General features: G+C 37.9%; 1 protein-coding gene across 3 annotated transcripts in view; it reads left to right on the top strand.

The window, feature by feature from the left end:
• Positions 1–19,540, top strand: part of MYSM1 (Myb-like, SWIRM and MPN domains 1) — a 35,697-nt gene extending 16,157 nt beyond the window's left edge. For 2 of the 3 annotated variants that reach the window (XM_015566973.1, XM_015566971.1), the window contains 10 exons: positions 1,167–1,244; positions 3,391–3,479; positions 8,454–8,508; positions 8,845–8,895; positions 9,564–9,638; positions 10,251–10,439; positions 12,161–12,293; positions 16,194–16,299; positions 16,478–16,535; positions 17,921–19,540. In XM_015566973.1, the coding sequence (XP_015422459.1) occupies positions 1,167–1,244; positions 3,391–3,479; positions 8,454–8,508; positions 8,845–8,895; positions 9,564–9,638; positions 10,251–10,439; positions 12,161–12,293; positions 16,194–16,299; positions 16,478–16,535; positions 17,921–18,088 (1,002 nt within the window). In that variant the 3' untranslated portion in view covers positions 18,089–19,540. The remainder of the gene's footprint in view (positions 1–1,166; positions 1,245–3,390; positions 3,480–8,453; positions 8,509–8,844; positions 8,896–9,563; positions 9,639–10,250; positions 10,440–12,160; positions 12,294–16,193; positions 16,300–16,477; positions 16,536–17,920) is intronic. The other variant, XM_015566972.1, reaches the window with a different exon arrangement.
• Positions 19,541–19,779: the final 239 nt, after the last annotated feature.

Genomic DNA, 19,779 nt, shown 5'->3' with positions numbered 1-19,779 from the left:
TTTTATTCCTAAATCTAACATTTTATTTACACTGTACGGTGAAGCGCTTTTTTTCTCTTTATTTTTTGTTTGTTTAAAATTCTTACTCTAAGATTCAGCCTTTTGAAATAGTTATCGAAAATATTTTAGCCTTTACTTTTTTAATTCTTGAGGTTAGTGAGTTTTACAATAGTTTAAAAGTCATGAATTTTATTTAAAAAATAATCCAGCAAGTCTCCTAAAAGGCAAAATCAGGTTGTGAACAAATAAATAGGTTAAATTAGTAATAGGTGAGATAAAAAAGAATAAATACTTAAGTGAGTATCTTTCTTCGAGTGTTTGGGCTGAAACCAGTTCTACCTAGATTTACTGTAAGAAAGGATGTTTTCAAATATAGTTGCTGGAGATGTTGCTAGTCAGACAGTGACCTCTGGCAAGCTAATCCATTTAAAGGCTTTACATGGAATTTGCAAAACTGGATATTAGTAATGTAGTTATCCAACTTTGTAATTTTTTACCATTTGTATTAACTAAGCAATCTTTTCTTTTATAAGACTGAAATATAATTATTTTGTTTCTAATTTTCAATATTTTCCCCAAGTTTTCTACCACCAGTGATAGAACAGGTAGTCATTTTCTTGGGGATTCTTTTTGGTCTTAAAATTATATTTCTTAAATGTTTTTATTGATTTTTTAGAGAGAGAAGAAGGGAGAGAAAGAGAGAGAAATATCGATGTGAAAGGGAAACATCGATCAGTTGCCTCCCATATGTACCCCGATTGGGATCGAACCCAACCCACAACCTGGGTGTGTGCCCTGACCAGGAATCAAACTGGTACTCTTGAGTGTATGGGATAATGGTCAGCCACCTGAGCCACACCTGCCAGAGCAGTCTTAAAAATACTTTTCGTTTGAGTGTTTTAGTTTCCAAATGGTGAAAGGAAATGAAATTAAAGACGAAATCCCAGAATACAGAAAATCATCACTGTTTTATTTCTGAGCAGAGTGCTAACTATTGAACATAAATTAATAAAATGAAATTTAGTCAGGCATTGCTGATCGGGATTACAATATATTAATGGAGAAAATGCTTTTTGGAAAATCATTTTTGTTTTTTTAATTAAAATGTGCTGTGCTTTCTCCAAGTGAATCTTGTTACCTTTTGTTTTATTTTAACCTCATCACAGCGCACAAGGAGGCGTAGGGTCCGAGACCCATGGGGAAATTGGTGTGATGCAAAAGACTTAGAAGGACAGACATTTGAGGTAACGACCTTTTCAAATGGCTCATTAGTGAAAGTTGTTTTGTCAATACATATTTGTATATCTTAATGTCACAAATATTATACTTTAAAAACATGTACATATATGTATGTCTCATTTCCATGTTGTTTTATCTAGAAGTTACTAATAAACAGCAAAGTAGAAGGGTTTGGTGGTGCAGTTAATTGGGAGTTGGACTCATTTTCAGAACTTTGATGATCTATTTCTACATTCTGCTCTCTAGCTCAAGAATATTTTCCAGGGTGCCGGGAAGTTGGTATGCCCAGTTCATTTCAGTAAACATTGCCGAATGACATTCTGATACCCAATTAAAATACTGTCCCAAGGATTAGACATAATGCAAATATTGAAGTATTATTTCTACTAATAAAAACTATGGTCCTAAAAAGAAAATAGGCAATGAATGTGTGTATGTATACACCCACACACATTTTACATATATAATTTGTTTATGAACAGCCAGTGTAGTATAATGGTGTCATGAACAAGGGAGCATCCCCAAAAGGAGCCATTCACACACATTTATGTCTTTCCACAATGCCAGGTTTATTAGGGAGACTGCCCAATAACCCAGTAGAGTCACACACACATTACACAGAGAGGGGGAGCTTGTGCTATAGAAACTAGCAAAGTGAGCACCCTTTTCAAAGTCCTAGCCTCTGGTGGTGTCCCAGGTGGAGAGGCAGGTGTCGGTTTTGAGCTAGGCGGCTACAGTGATGTCACACATCTGGTGAAATGGAAGTCTGGCAGGGCTCTGAGCAAGACCCGTGGTACAGCCAAGCTTAAGTGTTGGGTGATCAGAGCTCTGAGTTCTTACCCACCAGGGGTGGAGGTTCGCCTTTCATATCAGTGAGTTCTTATCCAAGTGTCCAGACTTGTGGTTTTGGCCATCCAGACCCCTCCTCAAACTTGACATACACTTCACATAATTGTCATGGCTGATAGTGACTCCACGTTGGATTGTCAAAGGTGTCCAAAAAGTCCACTCTATACAAATGAAAAATGTGAAAGTAGATAATACCTCCCTCAAACGATTGTTGTGAGAATTCAGTGAAATAAATGAAATAAGGTGTATGAAGGTGATAAATGTTAGTCTGTTCTTTTTTTCACCCGCTCCCTCCCCCTAACCTCACAACTGAGCACAGTTCTAGGCACAACAATTAGTAATCATGTGTTTCCATCGCTTCTCGGCCTTTTGGCTAAGATCATGTGTAATAATACATGGTTCCTGCCTAGAAGTAACTTAGATTAGTAGAAAAGATAAAGCCTGTGGTTAGTTCCATAATATTGTTCCCAAGAAGTATAAGGTCCTCTCAGATGATATGATTGGGAAGTTTTCACAGAGGATGTGATGTTTCATCTGTGGCATGAAGGATGAGCTAGAGAATCTCAAAATGAAGAATGTAGGTTAGGGCATTCCAGGCTGAGGGAGCAGCACAAATAAAGGTATAGACATGGAAAAATACTAGGAATGTTCTGGGAAAAAGTGCATAGTTCATTGAGGCTAGAGTGTAAGGTTGGTAATAGAAAAGGAATGAAACACTTCTTTTTACATAGGACTTAACCATGTATCGACACTATTGTCAGTATTTTACAATCGTTAACTAATCACAATAACATCATGACATAGTTATTATTACTGTAGTTGTTCCCATTTTAAATACTGTATGAGGAAACTAAAACAAAGAAAGCTTTAGGAACTTGCCTGGGGTCACCAAGCTAGAAGTAGCAGATCCAGGCATTTTACCTCCAGAATCAGCTCTATCATGACCACTGGGATGTCTCTCAGTTGTGAAAGAAAACTTAATACTTGCTGACTAGAAATGGGAAATAAGAAGAAGGAAAGACTCAGGTGATTCTGAGTTTTTTGACCCAGGGTACCATTAATTGAAATTGGTAAGTCAAGAGAAGGAGTAAATTTTAAGTTTTGTATGGCTATATAATTTGGAACAATTTTTTTAACCACATTATTCAGCATTTCTGTTTATTAGTAACAAGAAGGAGACACACCTATCAACTTTGTCTTGTTCTCATGTGCCCTTAAGTATGGTTTTAAAGGAGTATTTTTTATTAATTCTACCTCTCAATGGTTAATGGATCCATGATCAACTGGTGTTTTATATTTTAGCATCTCTCTGCTGAGGAGTTGGCAAGAAGAAGAGAAGAGGAAAAATGCAAACCTATTAAATCTTCAAAAGTGCAAAGACCAACAAAAAGGTATATAAATGTGATTCTTAACTTATCATAAATGATTAGAAAGAGCACAGAAAAATATTTGAAATAGTTGCATTGTATTGTTCACATTAAGTAAAAAAATACATATAAAAATTTATGCTGAGGTCCAACCCCAGCAGGTCCAGGGGTCCCCAAAGGTGTGGACGGAGTCGGCGAAGAAGGAATGACATGGAGACAGCGTTCAGTTGATCAGCAGCCTTGCCAGGATCTCTAGCCACAATCTCCAGCCAAGTTCTATGTCCATGTTCTCTTGCTAGGTTTGCCAGCCACGTTCTCCAGGTTCTCCAGCCAGGTTCTGTAGCCATGTTCTCTCTCTAGGTTCTCCAGCCAGGTTCGGTTTAGGTTCTCCAGCCAGGTTCGGTCGCCAGGTTCTGTAGCCGGGTTCTTCATTCAGCCAGGTTCTGTCTAGGTTCTCCAACCAAGTTCTGTAGCCAGGTTCTGTCCAGGATCTTTTGCCATGTTCTCTCCAGCGAAGTTCTTCTGTCTCTAGGTTCTGTGTAGGTTCTGTCTTCTAAGTTCTGTGCCGCGGGTCTGTCTCTCGGTTCTGCCTCTCTAGGTTCTGTCTTCTGTTGTCTTGTTACATCTGTATTTATACCAGTTGATTCCAATCCTATCTACCTCTATTCCAAAGGTTAGGGCGTTTCTTATCTCCATTCCAGGGAGTAAAGATTATGTAGCTTAAGCATGATTGTTCGTAGTTAAAGTGATTAATTACCCACCTGGCACTTAGTTAAGAGGTTTTATTCCCTCCCTAACTTCAGGGGAAAATCCCTACCTGGGGAAACAACCTTTCTCGGAGAGGTGAACTTGGTTAAAACACATAGTGCCAAGAAGGTGAGAAAACATATTAAGAACAGTATGCCATATATGCCAGGTCCCTTGAAACAGCAAGGATGGACCAGCTCCCGGCAAATTTAGAAATTTTTTATTTCATTGCTTATCAATTTGGGACACCTGGAGCACAAGTTTTAAATTTGTTCAGGTTTAGTGAATGTAACCTATCTTGAAAAGGGGACTTGTTTATAAAAGATGGTCATTTAACTCAGACATTATGAATAGACAACCTCATGAAGTGACTGGTTCTCTCTTTGGCTGGTGCTGATTGTTAGCAATGCGGTTTTTGGTCATTTATAATCTAAAATTTTTAACTTTGTAACATTAAGGGTTACCAGGTGAGTTCCATGTGTTGGTTTTCTAGACCCCTCACTTTGTGCAGATGCCCCATTGAATGGACTATAGTTTTGTCAGTGTCCCTTTTAAAACAAGACATTCAAGCCCTGGCCACTGTACCTAACTGATTAGACCATCGGCCCATGTACCAAATGTTAGTCAAGGGCACAAGGCCACATACTTGGGTTCAGGTTCACTCCTCAGTCCTTGGAGTGCATGTTCCTCTCCCTTTTCCTCTCTCCATCTCTCTCTCTCCTCTCTTCCTCCCTCCATTTCTCCTCCCTCCCTCCTCTTCCCCTCTCCTCCCTCCCTAACTTTCATTCTCTCTAAAAATCAGTGGAAAAATCCACTGGTGGAAATTACTAAAAAAAAAACACCCACGAAAAACAAAGAAAACACAACATCCAAGAATGCCACTAGGTCATTTTTGAAGGAAGAGCCCTGATACTTACAGTTGTTATGTCCCTGGGTAAATTACTTAAAGCCTTTATATGCCTTAGGTCCTTATCCTATCTAATAATAGACGAACATGGTCATGTAGCTAAAGCGAGCAGGAGGCTTGCTTGCTCCAGTGATGGAGGAAGCCAAGGTTCCCCGCCTGCCGCGGCCCGGCTCTGAGCTCCGAAAGCAACAAAGTTTTAATTATAGAAGCTAAACAAACCCCAGATACCTGCTTTCAGTAGGCCGTGGCCTCAGAGCTGGAGCGAGCAGAAGCCCAGCTCTCAGCTCCAGTGATGACAATAAAGTTTCAATTATAAAAGGAAAATAAATCCCATAATAAAAAAAGGAAAAAAGGAGAGGCTGGGAGCTTCAGACACCAGCCAGCCTGAAAACAGCCCTCAGCCCCTCACCCAGACTGGCCAGGCACCCTAGTGGGGACCCCCACCCTGATCCAGGACACTCTTCAGGGCAAACCAGCCAGCCCCCACCCATTCACCAGGTCTTTATTCCTATATAATAAAAGGGTAATATGCAAATTGACCCTAACAGGAGAGGGACTGGGAATCACTGGTCACTATGACACACACTGACAAACAGGGGGCAGACGGTTAATGCCGGAGCTGTCCCCTGGTGGTCAGTGTGCTCCCACAGCACTAAGGATGTCCGACTGCAGTTTAGGCCTGCTCCCCGCTGGCAAGTGGACATCCCTCTAGGGCTGCCAGGCTGCCAGAGGGATGTCTGACTGCCATCTTAGGCCCAATCCTCCGGGGAGCAGGCCTAAGCCCACAGGTGGTCATCCCCTGAGCGGTCCCAGACTGTGAGAGGGCACAGGCCGGGCTGAGGGATCCCCAGAGTGCACAAATTTTTGTGCACCGGGCCTCTAGTTTATAAAATAACTGTAATAGCTAATACTGTTAGCTATGTTTTAAGCACTTAACGTTATTAACTCACTTAATCCTCATACTGACTCTATGCAGTAGTTAATATTCCCATTTTATAGCTAAGGAAACTGAGAAGCACAAAGAGTTTGGAGTAACTTGCTTATACTTGTTACTGATAAGGCTATGATTTAAACTCAGGTATTAAGGCTTAAGCATCCATACTCCTGACGATTACACTACAGTATATGTCAAGTTATAGTTGTGGGAATAAATTATATGAAATAAACTGTAAGAAATATAGTCATCCATAACCTAGAAATTTTCTTCTAGTAATTAAGACAATCTAAATGTGAGACTTCTATTTATTATGATTATCAAATCATTGTTCCAGTTTGTCAGGATTTTTAAATCCAGATCCACTTTTTTGTTGTTAATCCTCACCCAAGGATATTTTTCCATTGATTTTTAGAGAGAGTGGAAGGGAGGGGGAGAGACAGAGAGAGAGAATCATCGGTGTGAGAGAGACACATCGATTGGTTGCCTCTCGCATGTGGCCCTGGTGCCCCAACCAGGGCCAGGATGGAGCCCGCAACCCAGGTATTTGCCCTGAACCGGAATTGAACTAGGGACCCTTCAGTCCGCTGGCCTACGCTCTACCTACTAAGCCAAACCGGCTAGGGCAGATCCACTTTTCTTATAATAGCCTCTGTAGTTTTGAATCATCAACATGTCAGTATGCTTGCTTTTTCCACCATTGATCACTGATTAAAATATTTCCCTGGGATAAACAAAAACTTCAGCATTATTGTTTAATCAGTTAGGTACTACAGTTAACCCATATTTTTTCATCTATGCAGAAAAGTAATGATAGCAGATGTCTTGCTTACATTTAGATGAAATATACTTGAGTCATTTTGAGTCTACTAGTTTAGCAGATCCTTCCTATCAAAAATGAAATATAGGTCTACTTATCACAACTTCTATTTTCACGAACCCATTATTATCCTTAGTAGTCACCTTTTCACTTGCTAAAGGCTCACTAATCAGCTATTTAAAAATCTTTTCTAGAATTTTTCTAATATTCAACATCTGATTCCTCTGTTTCTAAAGTCTGCTTATTTTGTGTTTTGAAATAAGACCAATAATTGCCTATTCCAAGGCTTCCAATAATTTTCACATTATCTGCAACTCCTCAAAAAACATGGACAGTGATTTCACATCATGGTTCTTCGGTGCTCTGGGATGCATATGTGCTCTTGCTATTTTCTCATCTATCTTGGCCTTTAGTTTCTTTTTATTCAGGTTCATAAAGCATTTTCTAATTTGAAAATTGTTCTTTTTTAATAAATGTTTTTTGGATGCCTACAGTATGTCAGGCACTGTTCTAGGCTCTTTGAATGCAGTATTCAACAAGCAACGTACAGTATGTGTTCTCCTGGAGCTAATAGTCTCAGGTAGAATAGGAACAAAATAGTTTCACTCTTTTTCAGTTGTGTTAACATGAACATATTCTTTGTTTGTTTATCTGAACATAGAGAAACTTTTCATTCTTTTTTTAAAAAATATATTTTTATTGATTTCAGAGAGGAAGTAGGGAGAGGGAGAGAGAATAGAAACATCAGTGATGAGAGAGAACCATTGATTGGCTGCCTCCTGCATGCCCCCACTGGGGATCGAACCCACAACCCAGGCATGTGCCCTTGACTGGAATCGAACCCAGGATCCTGCAGTCCGACGCTCTGTCCACTAAGCCAAACCGGCTAGGGCAAAACCTTTTCATTCTTAATATATTTCTCAGATCTCAATTCTTTACTGGCCAAAGCCTTTCTATCATTCCTCTTCTATTGGTTAACATATGCCTTGTATCTGGACTTGCTTAGGTGCCCCTCTTCCCATCTTTTTTTTTTGTGTTTTTGCACTTTTTCATTTTAAAATATTAGTTTATTATAGAACTTTCTGTATACATTCATTTCTTTAGCAGAACTGTTTGTCATTTATCCATTAACAAATATTGAGTTAAATGCTGACCATATTATTATACAGACAGAAATGTTTTTGAGAAACTTCCATCTTTGTTGACATTTCTTTCAGGTCTCATATCAGGTAATTGGTTAAATCTTCATTGAACTTTTTGAAATCTGCTTTCAGTGTAGGATACATATCTGGCCATTTTTAATGTTCTCTTCTTTGGATATTTAAAAAAATTACAATAACAGAATTACTTTCTCCCGTAAGTCCTGTCATTCCCTCTGCCCCCCGCCTTTTTAAAAATCAAGTCCAAAAGAGCAGTGCTGCTTTCAGAAGGGTTGTATGGAACATTTTAAGAAAATTTCCTTGTTTAATATTTTTCTCTCTTAGACAGTAGGTTTTAATTTTTGATACACATTTTCAAATTCGTAAATAAATGTTATTTTCCTAATTTTTTAATGTTATATTAGAAATAAATGTCTTTCTTCTTTTTCAGCTCATTTGATCCCTTCCAACTGATACCTTGTAATTTTTTCAGTGAAGAAAAGCAGGTACTACTTATGCATCACTGAATGACCATACATAATGCCCTCCCGTCAGACATGAAATACTTCTTCAGTATGTGCAAGGCATATATATGTATAAAAATAATAGTGGGCAAGGCCGGGTATGTTAAAGGTTAGATGAGTACTACAGATGGAAAATGAGAGGGTTTTAAATGGTAAATTGTTTTTGAAGTTTGGTTCTCACTGAGCTTTGATTGGTAGTGAGACCTTGGTATCATAGGTGATAGGTAAAGGTAAAGAGGGTGGACATTCCAGTGAGAGAGAACAAATCTCTATTTTTATGCTCCCCCATTTTTGTTGTGTGTTTTTTTTATATTTCAGGAGCCATTTCAGGTGAAAGTGGCTTCAGAAGCACTTTTAATAATGGATTTGGTAAGGATAATCTATTGTGTTTACTTAGTTATTCTGATTTGTATTCTTGTGTATTTTTATTGCAGGCATAAGAGAGAGTATGGAAGACCTGTATTTTGGATCTTAACTATCCTCTTTTACAAGGAATCTAAAAATAAGTCTTTTCTTTTGGAGAAAAGCCAAACAATTGCATGTTTCCATATTTTAGAGAAAATAAATTAATGTGAGTTTTTGCAGACTGTTTATCATCATTAACCCTGTTTTCATTTCCTAGTGTCCTTTGTCTGCTGCCTTCTAGATAACTACAACAGAACAATACTCATAATTTGGAGTTGCTTTGTACTAAACTACTGAGACTCCATAGTTGTGTGTTTGTTTATGCTCTTTTCCTGTAGGATATTCTAGAATAACTTTTTACTTTGTATCCTTATATCTTTCCTAAATAGAGAGAGCAAATGGTATCTTTATTTTGTAAGTGAAAAAGTAACATCATGGAGTGTTTGAATGCTTGGTTCAAAGCTTTTCAGACTACAGTGCAGTTGGGTCTGAAATCTAAGTCTCTGTGCTCTGAGCCCAGCATCTAGTTCCTCTAGCATACTACTTTATATTAGAAATGCATAAGTGAGTTTTATTCTGACATTTTTGTCCGGTGGCTTGTTTGGGCTAAGTCTGTCTTGTATCTCTTTCAGCATGCTCATGTGTCTATGGCAGAAGTGATTGGTCTCTTAGGAGGAAGATACTCAGAAATTGATAAGATAGTCGAAGTAAGTTCTCAATTTTAAAGACGTTAAAAGATTTTGTCCTACTGCCATACCAAATATTTTTACAGATTTCGGTGACTTCACATATGATGTGAATGAGAACATACAAATGTAGAAAGTTATGTATTCCCAAAAGTGACTTAACATTCCATCTATTGAGTACCCGTTTATGTTCCTTTACCACTGAGAAAGAGGGAACACTCTGCCAGGCCTTAGTTCCTCATTGCCTTCACCAATAAAAAGCTATAATCTCTATGAGGTCAGGAAGCATGTGGAACCTTATAGTTGAAACTTGGTGTGCATCATTCTGTTGAAATTATTATCATAAATAATAGGGGTCACTGAACGAGTGTATTGGTACAGGTATTACATGGGCTGACCTGAAAATTAACAATTATTATGGCCTTGTTTAATAGAAAGTGGATTCTGAGGTCCTAGCATACAATCACATTTTTGGAGTATAATTCATTTGCAAATTAAAGGCTGCCTGTGATTGTAATCAAATAAAAGGCTTGGCTTTAAAATGTTTCTGTGTCTATGTGAAAGAACTAAAACATTTAAGTAGTAGAATTAACAGAATTTCAGTGTAATCATACAAGTTTTATTCCTTTTTAGGTCTGTGCAGCAGAACCATGTAACAGTCTGAGTACAGGACTGCAGTGTGAGATGGACCCTGTCTCACAAACACAGGCCTCGGAAGCCTTGGCTGTCAGAGGCTACAGTGTTATTGGCTGGTACCATTCTCATCCTGCCTTTGATCCCAACCCTTCCCTACGAGATATTGATACCCAAGCCAAATACCAGGTGTGTTATGGGTCTTATGTGTATGCATTCTGTAAATGATTGCACATTCTCCCCCTCATTGCTTTCTATTACATAAATGTACTTTTAAGGTTCCTAGCAAAGTATTGCGTTTCTGATGTACTTTACATCTGGAGTATTTAAATAACTTGCATTTTTTTCTGATTACTAGAGTAATACATGTTTATTTAAATTTTGGAAAATGAGCTGTTTTGTTTAATACAGACAAGCCATCAAAGTAACAGGGATAATTATTCCCAGAGCCTTACAATTTTTTTTTCTTAGAGCAGTGTACTAGTCAACTAACTTTGATCCAATTAACTAAATTTGATTTAATTGGGTCACTTTGATTTAATTGGATCAACTGGCTAATCACGTGCCCCCGCCCCCCTGATCAAGTGCCCTCTTCCAGCTGATCATGTGGCCCCACCCCCTTGAGACCTTGGATGGTTTCTGTTTCTGGGGTGCCATCTCCCTGGTTGGTTGTCTGGCCCTGCTCTCCCACCTGTCAACAGTGCCTTTGCCAAAGTACTTCCAGAAAATCTTTTGTGTGTGCTGTCTTTTTTTCTTTCTGCTGGGACTGTGACAACTGGTATTGAAAAGGAGAGAGGAGAGCAGTGGCATGTCTAGGGTCCATGCAAGAGGTCCAGAGGGGCCTGTGCAGTCCCTGGAAGGCTGGGGGAGGGAAGGGTGGTGAGGCGGAGGTGCTGACTAGTGAGTGGGAATCCCTCAGGGCAAGTGGGGGCACACACACAATCACCCCACACTCCTCTGTGAGGAGCAGCTGTGGCCCATTGTACAGGTGAGGCTCCTGCAGCCCAGAGAGGGTGAGTGACTTCCTTGAGGGCAGCCGGCAGTAAAAGGGCAGAGCTAAAATTGGAACTCTCCGGTAGCCCACATCCTATGTCTCCTTTACCTATGACCTCTGTGTAAGCGGCCCCTCACCCTGTGGCCATTTGCTCTTATGGGCTCCCCCCTTACCCCCATCCTCTCTACCCCCAGGGGACAGAGGTCCTGTCATTGCATCTGTGCCTCTGGGCAGCTGCTCTCTTTGTCCCTGAGTCACTCCCAGCTGGTAACCTTGGTGGAATCCGGCTGCACTGGGGTGAGGGTCTTATGTGGAAAACGCCCCACCTCCCTTCGCCTTCTGTGGCTTAGATTAAAAAGTACCTTTATTTTTCCTTTGGCTTCTGCCACCTGCCTCCACTGGCAGATTTTGTTTTACTAGTACATCGAAAAGAATGGATTCAGGGTCTCCAAACCGGCTGACTTCCTGCATTTGCTCTGTGAGACGTGGCTCTGCCCCCAGAGCCTTTAAAAATTGATGGGAACAATTAGGACAAGGACTGGGAATAATTGAAATAATCAGAAACATATATTTTGCATCTCTGAGAAATACAAAGTTTTGTTTTATTCTGCAATTTTATGCTTTTGCCATAGGCAGCTGTTTGTAAATTATTACCATATTGAGAAAGAATATAGCTGATGGGTTGTGAATATAATTAATAAATATATTCATGGCAAGTAAAGATTTTTTTTTAAGGTTGGCTGAACACTTTTGGCCTGAAAACTTTAGTGTGGAATGACTATAGAAGACATTTCATTTAGTCGCTCTTTGGATCTGAATTTTTAACACACCTTTTTGTTTAAAATGTTGGTATGGATAAATACTGACTTTTAAATTTATGTAGTTCAAACTAATTGTACTTTACCTTTTATTGTAGAGTTACTTCTCCAGAGGTGGTGCCAAGTTCATTGGAATGATTGTTAGTCCCTATAATCGAAACAATCCTTTACCATATTCCCAGATTACCTGTCTGGTTATAAGTGATGAAATTAGCTCAGATGGCTCTTATCGTAAGTTTTCAACAAAAACAACTTCACCCTCTTTCTATCTTTACTTCTTAGAATTCTACAAATCAAAGAATTTATAATTATGTGAAACTAGTAGACGGAAAAGTTAATGCCATCAACAGGGGAATCACTATTTGTATGCCACATAGTACAATCACCCTTTTGCCTTTCATGATATCCATCTAGATTCCAGTCTCCACTGTCTTACTGTGGTCACTGTGCAAAATGATTACAAGTTGGGAAGAGGTATGGTCAAGCAGTGTGTGTTTTAGGTACTGGAGGCACTGCAGTAAGCACAATTCATGCAGACTGACTTTCTCTGCGATGGCCTAGAAATGAAAAAAAGAAAAAGTAAAATGACCACCCTACCTACCAGCTCTCTATGACCTTAGTTTAGGCTTAACAGTGCCTAACTTTTTATATTTCTTTGCTTCCATTCTATTACAAGAAAGAATTTGGTTGGTTTAGCCCATCATATGAATTGGCTCTTTTGGGATTTATCTCCACTTATGGTCCAATTAACTGGCTGGAAATTCGTGTAGCAGACTAGGGAAAGGAAGTGTGGATGGAAGGGAAGTGATTAGAGGAAACAATGGACATCTCTAGAATATTAATTCTGTCTTATTTATTCTAACTACCATGGCTCTAGTGTATTGTCTTCTCTCGATACTGTCACTGCACATTGTACTCCTCCATGTTAGCTCATGAGCTCCTTGAAGGAAGATACTATATTATCCTCATTTTTCTATCCTCAGTTTCTAGCACAACCTGGCATTAAGTGGGTGCCAAGTGAATGTTCATGTGATTAATTTCTCTTTATTCTTAATGACATTACGTGCCTTCTGTTTGATAAAGACTTCTCAGCACTACCTCCAGTTATTCACTATTAGTTGCTCTGTTCTTTGTGCATCTGCTACACTGTTTCCTGTCTTCATGGTCACTTTGTCTTGGTAAATGGTAATTTATTTAGCATGTCTCACTAAACTGTGAGCCCCAGAGAGCAGGAACTGTCTTCTTTGTTTGTGTATCTCTGGTAGCATTAATCGATTGCCTTGCACCTGGGAAATGACCCCCACTTTGTAGATTTTTGTAGAATGAATAGTATTGACATTAGCTTCAGTTCAAAATGCACATAGCACATATATACATCATTCTTTAGCCAGTATAATTGTACAAAACATTAAAAAGGAGGAATCACAGTTAATTTGTTCTCAATTTAGATAACCTCTTAATCTCACAATCTGGATTTTGGGAGTGAACCTCTACTCTGATGCTGCTCAATACAGTAGCTACTAGCCACATAGAACTATTTAAATTAATTAGAATTAAATGACCCAAAACTGGACAAAATAGTGAGCCCCAAATTAACCAAACTTACTAACTTGGAAGAATTTCCAGGCATGGCACAAGGAGGAGAAACCCACCCAGAGCTAGGCTGGCTCTGAGTTGAGGTGATGGAGGTGAGACCAAGGCAGCTAAATTTACAGGACAGAGGGCCAGAGATCCGAAGATCACATAGATTGTAGAAGGTACGAATTTAGTACTTACCAAGAAATGGACCAGCATAAGCATGTGAAGAAACTACAGCAGATTCGAGAGAGAATCACTTAAAGGATTAGAGGGAACAGTGCTGGATGTTCACATAAGACAGTGCACAAGCATTCAACATTAGTGGAAAGTTCTGTTGGACAGAACTGCTTCTTAAATGGCTTGGCCATTATTAACACGGCTTATTAGGTTTTAATCTTAGGTCCTTTACTTTGCTTCTCTTGGAAATCTTCTGGTTCAAGAATTAAGAATTTCTAGAAGCCATGGGATACCTTATATTTTGGTACTTTTACTGGCTCTTTCTCCCTTCTTCCTTCTTTTCCCCTGTCTCTGTCTACAGTGGGGCCTTGACTTACGTGTGTCCCGACTAACGAGTTTTTTGAGATACCAGCTGTCTTTCGGGCGATTTTTTGCATTGAGTTGATAGAGTAATTTGAGTCAACGAGCTCCTTAATGAGCTCGGTCTTGTCATAAGTCAAGGTCCCACTGTATCTCTATTTCTCTCTCTCTCTCTCATATATCCAAATTCTATTTTTAAATGTCTCTACTGGTTAAGCATTTTCTGTACTTCTAATAGGCAGGATATATACTTAGTGATTAGTTTTCTTCTGGTTTTCAGTGGATTCAAAAGGAATTTTTTTGCTGGTTTTAGTGCCTTTTTTAACTTACAAAAATATTCTTAATACTAAATAGAGCTGTATATAGTGTGTGTGTGCGCGCGCGCATGTGTGCATGTGCGTACTTATCATTTTCCATCAGCAGAGACTGAAAATGCATTTATTTATCTCTCTTTATACTCATTTTTTACTTTAATTAGGAGTAGGAGCTTTTCAACTGGATTTAGATCCCAGCTCTGGCATTTGTGGTTTTTTTACTTTGGTTAGATTACTTTACCTCTTTCATTCTTCTTTGCCACATCCATAAAGTGAGAAAATATTATTACCTTGCTTATAGGGAGTTGTAAAAGTTGTCAATAATGTGTGTAAAGTGCTTAGCAAATACTAGGGTCTTCAATAGATAGTTATAATTATAGCCATTATCTGCACTTAGTTAGGTAATCAGTGCATATCAAGTGAATGATGATCACCAAAGGGAGTTTGCTTAAAGGAGTCACTCTTCTTAAATTTTTGGAGGTGAGAAATGTAATGGAGGAGAATTGAGGAATGAAAAAAGACAATTATCGTCAAGTCCACTGTTCCCTCCTTCCATACACATGAAAAAAAAGGGGGGAAGTATAGTCATATTTTTTTTTCTTATGCCTTCTGATTTGCTGGCTTTTATTTACTTGAAAAGCCTTATGATGTCAAAAACCCAGTTGAGAGGCAGTATAAATGGAAGGGTTAAGAATATAAGCTTGCGATAGAATGCCTGGGCTCAAGTTCTAGATCTACCTCTTACTGGTTATATATGTCCATGAACATGTTATTTAATCTTTCTGTGGCTCAGTGTCCTCATTTAAAAAAAAAAAAAAAAAAAAAAAAAAAAAAAGAGCCAGGCTAGTGTTGCTCAGTAGTTGAGTCAGTAGGTCATGGTTCGATTCCTGGTCTGGGCACATGCCCAGGTTGCAGGCTTGATCCCCAGTGTGGGATGGGCAGGAGGCAGCCAATCAATGATTTTTTTTTTCTTATCATTGATGTTTCTGTCTCTCTCTCCCTCTCCCTTCCTTTCTGAAATCAATAAAAATATATTTAAACACACACACACACGAAATCAGGCAAACATGGTAAGTTTTAAAATCCAACTTCTTCCAATTTACTAGTCTGAACAGGTTGTTTAACCTTTGTCAGCCTCAGTTTTCTTACCTGTTAAATAGGAATAATGGTACCTACCGTATAACATTGTTGTAAACCTTAATATAACTTGTATTTAAAAAAATCACTAGAATGGTATATGTCTTGGTTTGCTTAGATTAGACTCAGTTAAAGACTATTATCCTTCTGGCTCAATTCTTAGCGATGCCCCCTTTCACTCAAAAAGTCTCTTGTTTTAGGTAATAAATTATGTGATCATTTTATCTCTCACAGTTCCTTGCATAGAATTGTCATGCAAATAGCACTTTACTTTTCTTTATTATTATCATTAATTGCTTGGCATTAATATGCTTGGTGAACTAAGTTCAGCAAGGCAGTAAATATTTAATGGCGGCTCACTATGTTGAAGTGCTGTTCAGCTGGTTTACAAAGCTATGGTTGTGAAAAAAGTGAGGGATTTTAAGTAATTAAAAGGAGATTGGAAGAAGTCCAATGCGCTATCAGAAAAGATAAAATAAAATATAAATAAATATATAAATAGGGAAAAGGAAATTGGAGATTTAAGAAATAGTTGATTAAAATGTGCTTCTTTCTGCTTTTCTAGGTGTACCTTATAAATTCGAAGTACAGCAGATGTTAGAAGAACCTCAGTGGGGATTAGTGTTTGAAAAGACAAGATGGATAATAGAAAAATACAGGCTCTCCCATAGGTATGTGCTGTGATTTGAGATGGTTGCATATCTGCAGCATTTCTCATTAAATTATGTTTTAGAGAAAACCCAAGTTAAATGTAAAATTGTGATATATGGCATCAGGGATAGTTTATTGCAGAACTGATTAGTTTATAGTACTTGTTTCATCACTCTGTTTTCCTGTTTTTTACAACAGCAGTGTCCCTATGGATAAAATTTTTCGCCGGGATTCTGACCTGACTTGTTTGCAGAAAGTAAGCTGCTTTCATTTTAATTGGCTCCTTTGTTTGAGGATTCTAAAGCTATTTATCTCAGTGTGTTTTCCCATGATGCCTAATGCTTTGTGGATACATTTTCTGTTTCTTTTATTGCTTTTTTTTCTTTTTAAAATTAATTTCTAGGAGATAATTAGTAATATGTTTTGTTGCCCACACTTGCATATAGAAATAATACTATTTTAGAATAAATTTGTCAGTGTTAGCTGATAAATTTCTTAGCATATTATTGTACACAATAGAGAACATTTTTCTCATTTTATTAAATTCAAAAGCACCATGTTTCCATTTAGCTTTAACAATTGATCATTTTAAAGAATGGTATTATAAATCTAACAATTAAATTTAAATGGTCATCTTACTTAACTTTCTGGTAGGATATAAGAGTCCTGAATTCTTTTATTTCACTTCTAATTTTGTTTATGAGTGTAATGGATTAAGACCAGTAGAGTGACAACATTTCTCTCTTCTCTTTTTTTTGGTAGCAGTTTGGAAATAGAAAATGTAAACATGCTGTTTCTTTTATAATATTTTTACCCCCTTCTATTATAACCACTTTATCTGTGCTTTGTTCTAAGATTAATATGCACCTTTCCCAGGAAATAGACTGTAGCATCCTAGTTTTGAAATGGTAGAGTCCTGTGTTTGTATTTACATAGATTTTTTTTAATCTTATCCGAGTTTTTAAAAAAAATTATTTTTATTGATTTCAGAGAGAGGGAGAAAGAGAGAGAGAAACATTGATCCATTGGCTGCCTCCCGGTCATGTGCCCAGGCTGGGAATCAAGCCAGCAGCCTCCTGGTGCATGGGGCAGCGCTCAACCAACTGAGCCACGTGGGCCAGGCTGGATATTTTGTTTTGTAATGTAGCTACTAAGAAAAGGAGCACCGGCCCTGGCTGGGTGGCTCTCAGTTGGTTGTAGCATCATTCTGTGCACAAGAGGTTGCAGATTCTGTTCCTGGTCAGGGCATATACCTAGGTTGCGGGTTCAGTCCCCTCTTGGAGCACGTGTCGGAAGCAGCTGGTTGATGTTTCTCTCTTAAATCTATGTTTTTTTCTCTCTCTACCTCTCTTAAAATACCAATAAAAACATATCCTCAGATGAGGATTAAAAAAAAAAAAGAGCACAGTCACAAATTTGTCCAAAGTAGAAAGCATCACATATGCACATATGATATCAATTGTGTTTCCTTATATAAATCATGAAGGAACTACTGTGCACAAGTTTATTGTCAGCCATATGTAAGGAAAATGTTTCTCATTTGAGCATTAGAAAGTGTGAGATTTATCATTAAATAAGGATAATAATATAAACCTTATACTTTTCGTGTGTTTAAATGTAAAACTTTTCTTTTTCAACTAGCTTTTGGAGTGTCTGAGGAAAACTCTGAGCAAAGTGACAAATCGCTTCATCGCTGAAGAATTCTTGACTCAAATAGAAAATTTATTCCTTTCCAGTTATAAAAGCAAGCAGGAGAATGGAGTGGGTGAAGACAACTGTACTGTAGGTCCAAAGGAATTGTTAATGTAGTGATTTTAAAGTAAGGCATTTTAATCTTGACATAATAGGTCCTACTGTCATTTACAACCTTGAATGATTGTAATTTAGTTAACAGTGACACAGCTTTGATACTTTTCTCTAGTTCACAAAATCGGAACTTTGCCACATAAATCATGTGACAGAAAGAGATAGGGACTTGTTTTTATGTAGTGAGTACCAGAGTTTGTGTAAATGGGTTTGCCACGTTGCTCCTGTCCTGTGAGCAGTGGCCAGCAAGCAGAGCAGCAGACTGAAGGGCTGTCTGCTTTACTGTTGTATTCAGGTTGATAAGTAGAATGTGTCTCTAATTTTTATTTCTCCCTGAACTAGTCATTCCATTTTTGGGATCTCATGTCTCATTAGGAGCACTTCCATCCTTTCCCTGTGTTTTGGTGAGATTTGTTTATGGTTGCAAATGACATATGGATGGGTGGCCCCAGAGGTAATTAACGTGGTTGAAAATTACTGATTTAATAAATCTAACAACATGCTATGTGAGGCCAGGGGCGGGCGGGGGGGAGAGCCTAAGGAGAAAATCTTAAAAATAGGGAAGAGGCCCAAAGGAGGGAATCAAATTACCAGTTTTTTAATTATAGATATTTGCTTCCATTTTTTTTTATAACCACAATACTACAGAATATGCCATTTCCTCAGCTTTCTGAAACATTTTGTATGGATTTCAGATATATAAAATAATTAGCTTCAATTATAGGTCCACACATTAGTGTGTATGTGATAAAACCTCATTTAACTGCAACACAGATAATCATAACCCTCAAACTAGATTCTTTTTCTACTACCTGCTATCAATAGAAAGAGGCAAATTACAATAAAGCTTAAATAAATCAGAGATTTACTTTTAAAAACAAAAAAGCCTTCCAGGACAAATTGCATATGCAACCCAATTTCATGTACTTTTTGAATGTAGAACAGAAGTCAGCAAATTTTTTATGTAAAGGAGCAGTTAGTTAATAACGTAGGCTTTGCTGGACACATACTATCTCTACCAGACATTCTTTATATTTTTTTACAACCCTTTAAAAATGTAACGCCGTTCTTAGCTCATAAGCCTCACCAAAAAACACTGCTGGTCATTACCTTCCAACCCCTGCTCTAGAGAATTGCAGATAATTAGGATTTCTTTTTAGATGCATAAGCTTAAGACACTGACAGATCTTGCATCATTTTCAAACAAATAAAAGTCAAAATTGTGGTTTACATTTAAGTACATTTTTTAAAAAAAAACCTAACAATCATGCTGCCTGATTTATCCTAATTGTAGTTTATTTCTTTTAACCATCAAATTTATATTCATTCTTCAATATTCTTATTAATAACAGATTTATTGTGTCTAATCTGGGTATGATCCTGTATTTTTACCTTTTTGGTTATAATCAGTAGCCAAGGAAGAATAAGGCAGTACTAGAAGAAGCAGTGATCCAGTTTTAGATGACCTGGGTCTTGATTCAACCTTGTAATTTTAGAGGATAAGCTTACTAACTTCTTTAGGCCTAAATTCCTGTACGTCTGAGGTCTGAGTTATCTTCCTGACATCCCTCCAGGTCTGAAATCATACACTTCATTCTAATTGTTCGATTATTCACCTGGGACTTGATATTTTGAGATGGTATAGTTCCAAAATTAGCAAACGTTTTTAAAGAAAACTTGTAGTATTTTCTATT

This window comes from Myotis davidii, unplaced genomic scaffold (assembly GCF_000327345.1).
Source record: "Myotis davidii unplaced genomic scaffold, ASM32734v1 scaffold79, whole genome shotgun sequence".
Classification (NCBI taxonomy): Eukaryota; Metazoa; Chordata; class Mammalia; order Chiroptera; family Vespertilionidae; genus Myotis; species Myotis davidii.
Note: the sequence above shows the minus strand (reverse complement) of the source record. Positions and strands in the feature narration are given on the sequence as shown.